General features: G+C 33.1%; 1 protein-coding gene across 1 annotated transcript; it reads left to right on the forward strand.

Annotated features, from left to right (window-relative positions):
* The first annotated feature begins 3,105 nt into the window (after positions 1-3,105).
* On the forward strand, positions 3,106-7,365 carry LOC108471464 (BTB/POZ and MATH domain-containing protein 2-like). The gene is made up of 4 exons (XM_053021769.1): positions 3,106-3,805; positions 5,190-5,538; positions 5,953-6,229; positions 6,855-7,365. Exons 1-4 carry the CDS (start codon positions 3,399-3,401, stop codon positions 7,031-7,033), a joined length of 1,212 nt encoding a protein of 403 aa, XP_052877729.1. The 5' UTR covers positions 3,106-3,398; the 3' UTR covers positions 7,034-7,365.
* Positions 7,366-7,623: the final 258 nt, after the last annotated feature.

Here is a 7,623-nt window from a genome sequence, read left to right on the forward strand (position 1 = left end):
TGTTAGAGAAATTGTAATACAAAACTTTTCTTTTCATTTATTAAAAAATTTCTGCTATTATAAAAGCTATATTATCACTTTTGGTATATCAAGATGATTTTTATTACTATTTTATATCCAAATAAGTAGTCTTATTGGTATTATTTGAAAAAGAGCGATTTTATCAACCATATCAAATTTGGATTATTCAAAGAATAATTGATAGTCCTCATTTATCAGCAGTCAAAGAAGATAAAAAACACTTGACAAAAACCATTGACAAGTGTTACAATAATCCAAAATACTTTCAAATACAAGCCGGAATTGATTTAATGTCAACAGCTCAACATGTACTTCATCAACAAACATACAAATTATCCATTGATGGAAAAAGAATAGTAGCTGATGACACTGGCGTAGTCCAGAAAACAAGAGATGAAGAATCCATACAATTGCTAAAGAAAATAGCAGATATAGAAATAGATGATTTTCCTTCAGAAATAATTGAAGAAATCAAGAACACGTGGGAGACTTGGAATTCACCAAGACTATCACCAGAATATTTACATCTGGATAAAATAGAAACGTGGAACCTTGACAATATCCAAGAAAGATAAAGACAAAATAAAGACCACGTGGAGAGTCAAGAAGACTTTCAAGTAGATTTTCAAGATTGGCAGTAAATTGAAAATTAAGGCATCCATGTACGGACCAAGATATGATAAGACAACTGACAATACACGTAGAAGCAACAATAAATTCATCCTTATCAGAAACACTATTCAGAATTGAAGAAAAATTAAATAGAGCTTTGAAATTCTGCTATAAATAGCAATGTAAGAAGCCTAAACAAGGCATCGAAAAATAGCTGAGAAATCTTTTCTTTTACTTTCAGTATTCTCTCTTTGTAAACACTCTCTCTTTGTAAAACCATTCATTTTACTTTTAATAAAATAACTATCTTGATAAATAAAAACCATTTATAATTTACAGTCTGAAATTATAAATAATATAAATATCAAAATACTTTTATTAAAAATATTTATAATTTGAATTAATAGAAGTTTTCTTTTACCATAAGGATCTGTTTGATCAGTATCCATTGGTTCTGGAACATTTAAATCTTCTTGATTGTCTGAATTACTAGAACTACTACTTTCTGTTGTCTCATAATTTAACATATAATGGTAATTAAACCGAGTAAATAGATCTTTATGTTTTCATAAAGTTCTTCTATTAATTTTAAATATTCTATTCTTTCATTTTTATCAAGACTTTTAGTAAATCTGATTTTTCAATGTTCTATTAATTCTTTATAAGATTGAAAATCATATTTTGTTGAGTAATATTTTTCTTTTCTTTTTTAGATTTTTATTTCTATTAACAAGAGAAGATGACTCTTCCGAAAATAATTTAAATATTTTAGATAATTTTATTAGTAAATTATTTTTATATTATTTTATCTTCTTTGATCACGATAAATAAGGACTATCAATCATTCTTTGAATAATCCAAATTTGATATGGTTGATAAAATCGCTCTTTTTAGCAATACCAATAAGACTACTTATTTGATATAAAATAGTAATAAAAATCATATTGATATACCAAAAGTGATAATATAGCTTTTATAATAGTAGGAAATTTTTTAATAAATGAAAAGAAAAGTTTTGTACTACAATTTCTCTAACAAAACCCCATTCAATACTGTTTATATCAAATGGTTCATGATCTAGTCTGAATTTTATAGTAGGAATTTTTTCTCCTATTTCATTTAAAAAAATATATGTTTGTAAAAAGTATTCAGAAAAGATCTTTTTAAATTGATCCTGCTGGTTGCAGATAATTCTATTGATTTTTCCAAAAATTTCTCCTGGCAATATTTTCTTAACTTTGTTATATAAACATATTCTGAACATTTTATTCATAATGGGACTACTTGTTCCTTTATGAATAAAATACTGGAATATATCAATAAGATTATTTATCTCATTGATATTTATATGCTCTATTTTGAGTTATTCCCAATCTCTTTATAAAACAGCTTTTAATAATAAATCATGTGCTTCGTTTTCTTTAGTTGTTTTTTTAACTAAAAATTGCGAAAATTTTGTAAGAGCTCGTCTAAAATTTGCTCTTTGTTCTAAAATATGAGTTTTCCATATTTCATTAATGTATTTATAAATTTCACTTGGTAAACCTGGATTATAAAACTCTTTTATTTCTGGAATTTGTTGTTGTTTTAACAAATTTTTTGCTCCTTTTATAACTTCAGAATAACTAGCTTGATATGCTAAATTCGGATCCTGAGACCAAGGAGATTGGCTTACCATTCTTGATGCATATGATGAAGGAGATCCAGTTAGTTGTCTTACCATTAGATAAGGAATGTAATATCCTTGGTTAGGATAGAATGATTATTTAAATAATATTTAATAATTACAATAATCCAAAATACTTTCAAATCTAAGCCGAAATTGATTTAATGTCAACAGCTCAACATGTACTTCATTAACAAACATACAAATTATCCATTGATGGAAAAAGAATAATTAAATATACTACAATAAATATATAATAATAATTATTATTAAAAATTATATATTTAAGAATTTCCTGGATCTCCTACTATCATCTTGTTTTCGTGGAAAACCCCACATGTAATTGATACAGGTGGCTCTTCCCTTGATACCCTAGGGATGGCAAAGATCGATGCCACTATTAAAGATGATATTAAGAAATGGCTGATGGGTAAGCGAACTGATACTTGCAAAGATGCCAATATCAACTAGATGTCATCACTATTATATTTCTTATTACTAATCATTGATGATGATTGCGAGAATTTTTGGTCAAAGAAAACAATAAATGTATCTAATTTTAAATTTATTGGAAATGAAACCTACTTTTTTTCTACTTATTTTACATGAGGAGACCATGTCACTCGCCAATAACACAACAAAATGGTTTAGGTTCAAAGACACAAACCTTAATAATATTTTTCGCATCCATAACAGAATATGTAAAAGAAAATGAATTTAAATGTTAATTGAAATTGATAAATATATATTTTTATCAATGCAATTAATAAAAAAAGGAATTTTAAAAAATGACAAAATTTTAGTTATATTATCAAATTGAAAGAGAATTGAAACTCTATATAAGTTGATTGGTAACTTGAATTTCCTTACAATTACGTATACCGATACAGTCACCATCTTCAATTATCTCCCCTTTTTTCTGTTCTCTCTCTTGGAAACCCTAGAAATTCATTCTCGTAATAACAGAAAGCAAGAAAAGAAACCTAAATTTTCTCAAAGAACCTCTTCCCTAGAAAATCCTTATCGATTTTAACAGAGAAGAAAGTTTTAAAAAGCTACAATTCCAGGTTAAGGAAATTACTATTTTCTCTGGGGGAATATGGGGAGGGTTTTACGGGAAACGTTGAAGCCATCGACCTCCTCCGTCAGCGCCACCACGACGTCGACGTCGGTGACGGAGACGGTGAACGGGTCACATCAGTTCAAGATCACGGGGTATTCGCTCTCGAAAGGTTCTGGGATAGGCAAATACATAGCTTCAGACACATTCATGGTGGGTGGATATTTGTGGGCGATCTATTTTTATCCCGATGGGAAAAGCCCCGAAGACAATGCCGCCTACATTTCGTTGTTCATTGCCTTGGCGAGCGAGGGGACCGACGTTAGGGCGCTCTTTGAGCTCACACTTTTGGATCAAAGCGGCAAAGAGAGGCATAAGGTTCATAGCCATTTTGGGAGGACGCTTGAGAGTGGGCCCTATACGCTTAAGTATCGCGGCAGCATGTGGTAAATTTTCTTTTTTTTTTTCACTGGATTGGTCTTTGGCTTGGTTTTTCGTTGGAGCTAGGGGGTGGTTTTTTTAGGCTTTACAATGGCGAGTTATCTTTGGGTTGATTGATGTTTTGGTCGGTTTTGAGGGTTTGACATTGTTAATCATGACTCTTGGTCCTCTGTCGTAATGTTTTACGGAGTTTAAAGTGTATTGCTACCCTTTAAGAACTGCTCGATGGGTTGGTTGTGTTTCCTGTTCTGTAATTTGTTATTCCCAGGTTGACAAAAGGATGGGTCCTGGGCCTTTTTCTGCTTCATTTTTGAGCTTTATGTTGGTTCGTACGGAGTTGGGATGTTTGCATGACAAGTGTGTTGCCTATTATGGTAGATAGCAACATGTTAGAAGAAATTGAGGAATGAACTTCTATCTGGTGTTATATTTTTTTTGAAATCAAAAGAAGTTGGGGTGGCTGGCTGATCATAATGTTTCAAGAATTTTGTTAAAATTGGTTAGTGCCTAGATGCTATTAGCCACTATTCTATGTTACTTGCCAGTGCATTATTCTTTTCCCATTATTGTTAGCTAGCTAAGTTCCTGGCTGACTTTAACATTCACTACTAGTACTATTATTTTGGTTTTCTCTGTCATTTGTCTCGCCTCATTGAGATTATATGACATGTACTCTTAATTTGAATTTGGTAATATGTCTGGTTTGCAATTTCGAGCTTTGCATGTGTATGGGTTACTTTTTATTGGATATTGTACTAAAATTGAATGTTTTGAGGCTAATGTTTAAGTTTTGAGGTTCTTTTTTTAATATGTTTAATATATTTTAATTCTAGTATTTTGCGTAGTGCCTACAGTTTGATTGTTTGTCTACATTGATTATTTTCTGAAGCCATGCTTCTTGTGCTTGACGTCAATCCATACAGTTTGACCTCACTGCAGCTTGTGTATTTTGTGGCATCATAAAACAATTTGGTTACAAGTACAATCCTGTCAGAAATGATCCACAAAGATATATGCAACAACACTATTTCTAGCCTAATTGAATAACTCCATTGTTTGTAGCTTTTGTTTGCCTCATTGTCTGGGTGTTCATTATGTCTGACTTTAACTAACTAGATGTTAAATGTTAGTTATACATTTTTGGGTTGTGATATTTCAGAATTTTGGATTAGCTGGTTTTCCCATAAGTTCTTAACTGAATGTTTGTTGGGGGATTTGTCAAGTTCCAGGTTTTGATTCCTTCAGTCTCTTTTGCTTCCCCACTCCGCCCCAAAAGAAAAAAAAAAAAAAACAATGACCTAACTGAAGAAGAATATTTGTTTGTTTCCCTTCCAATTGCATATCAAAACTTTTGGTGAGTAGTGAAGTAATTAGTTTGATTTGACACAGGGGATATAAACGATTTTTCAAAAGAACGCTACTGGAACAATCAGACTACCTCAAGGATGATTGTCTATCTGTTCACTGTAGTGTTGGCGTTGTTATGTCACATACTGAGGGTCCTAAGATTTTCTCCATAGCTGTTCCGCCTTCAAACATTGGTCATCATTTTGGACAGCTACTAGAAAGTGGAAAGCAAACTGATGTTAGCTTTGAAGTTGATGGGGAATTCTTTCCAGCCCACAAGTTGGTACTTGCTGCTCGTTCACCCGTGTTTAGGGCACAACTTTTTGGTCCAATGAAGGATCATAATACAAAGCAAATAGAAGTTGAAGATATGGAAGCTCCTGTTTTTAAGGTTCAGTGCAATACCTCCTCCTCTTATGTAGGACTAAAGCTCATGCTACTTCTTATAGCATTCACTGGACTCAGATTCATGATGGCTACTTCCCATTGATAGCATGCCTGATGTGAATAAGTAGTTATGGAAACTTCACATTAGAAACCATATGCTGTAGTGTCTGATTTTAGTAGTCTGAAATCAGAATCATAGCATGTATTGTCTTAAGCTTTTAGTTAATTGCTTCATATAAAGCATGTGCGGGTGGTCAAGATGTATTTGTCTTTGCATTTCTGAAAAATATTCATGCCATATTTTAAGTATCTATAATTTACTTGTCAAGCTAAAGTAAATTGACTAGTAATGTGTACGCAATTATTGTACTGATTACTGATAAAGGATTGTCTCTATGCCATATTTTGCACATTTCAGGCCCTACTTCATTTTATATACTGGGATTCTCTTCCCGACATGGAGGAGCTCACTGGTCTCACCTCAAAGTGGGCCTCTACTTTGATGTCTCAACATCTGCTCGCAGCTGCTGATAGGTATGGACTAGACAGGCTGCGACTAATGTGTGAGGCTAACCTTTGTGAGGTTGTTGCCATTAACACTGTGGCAACTACTTTGGCCTTGGCTGAACAACACCATTGTTTCCGACTGAAAGCTGTGTGTCTCAAGTTTGTTGCAATGCCCGAAAATCTAAGGGGTGAGTCATTTAAACTGGAAATCTTTGAAATTATGGACTGCTCACCGCAGGCAGACAAGTTGGTGAGAATTGTTTTTAGATAAAATCCTAGGAAGTCATCTTCTAGCTCCTTATTTCTGGGCCCTTGCTTTTAAGCCTTGTAGATTGGGTGGAAAGACAATAGGTTTGAACATGTATTAGGATATGTCTTACATTTATATAGGTCACACAAATGCCACTGCTTAATGCAGTCAAAGCTGGTCTGACCTTGGAGTTCCATGTGGTGCAATTGTGTCTTATCCTCCATGATATGGTGCAAGCATTTTTCTTGCGAACAGATATAACAAATGCATAGGGCCTGTTACAAGCTTTTGTTGAGATCTCAGACTTTTCCGGCCTTTATACAGTTATCCTGTATCCCTCATTTGGGATTTCAGGGGGTAATGACTTCATATTCATTATGTAAGAGTTGTTGCAATCTAATAAACGTCTGAAGTATGACTTTTAAATATCCATAGTTGTTACAAGATTTATCCCATTGTCAGCATTGCGGTTGTAAGTTATCTTAGTTGGATGAAAATCAACGGTGTGTTCTTTCTAACAACGTTTCTTAACTGAACCGCTGGTTTAATTTTCTTGTTTGCAGCTGTAATGCAAACTGATGGTTTTGAGTACTTGAAGCAAAGTTGCCCTTCTGTCCTGACTGAGCTATTGGAGTATGTGGCTAGAGTGAATGAACACCCAGTGATCGTATGCAGACATGGGAATGAAGCCATCCTCGACGGAAGTGATGCCAATGGTAGGCGGGTGAAGCAACGGCTATAGTAGCTGCAGCTTTTGTAGTTGAAAAGGAAAAGCAAATGATTTTTTTTTCTTTCTTCAAGGAAAATATAAATTTCTGTAGGATTAGGAAAAAAGTTGTTCCAGTAGTAAAAGGTTTTGTTGTTTTTTCAGTAAGAGATGTAAATGCAGTTGTTCATTTGGTGTCCATCTGTTTCCTTTGTATTGGGAATGAGAAGTTCTCCAAAATTGAAGCTTCCCCTGATGTTTGTTTGAAGAACGCATGAATCAGTTGCTAATTTTACATGAATTCTGCGAATATTTTGAATTGGGTGACGTTATGAATAAAATAAATGCTGAGGAGTAAAATAATTTAATGTGGGGAGTTGTTCTGATTTCGAATTATTTGAAGCTCAATGTGGAAACTTCTTTTTGACATTTAAAAAGAAAAAAAATCTGAAGAAATTCAATTATGGCAGAAAAGCCTCATACTTATGAAAGAAAGGTGGGGCTATATTCGTAATTGAGTAATGGAGTTGTTAAGTAATAAGTTTGGTTTTCGTTGTGCAACTCGGTTCAGCTTTAGGAAGGTTACCGGCTATGCTCCATCAAATTCTTATTTTAATTTTCTTCGC

Source organism: Gossypium arboreum, chromosome 11, assembly GCF_025698485.1.
Source record: "Gossypium arboreum isolate Shixiya-1 chromosome 11, ASM2569848v2, whole genome shotgun sequence".
Classification (NCBI taxonomy): domain Eukaryota; kingdom Viridiplantae; phylum Streptophyta; class Magnoliopsida; order Malvales; family Malvaceae; genus Gossypium; species Gossypium arboreum.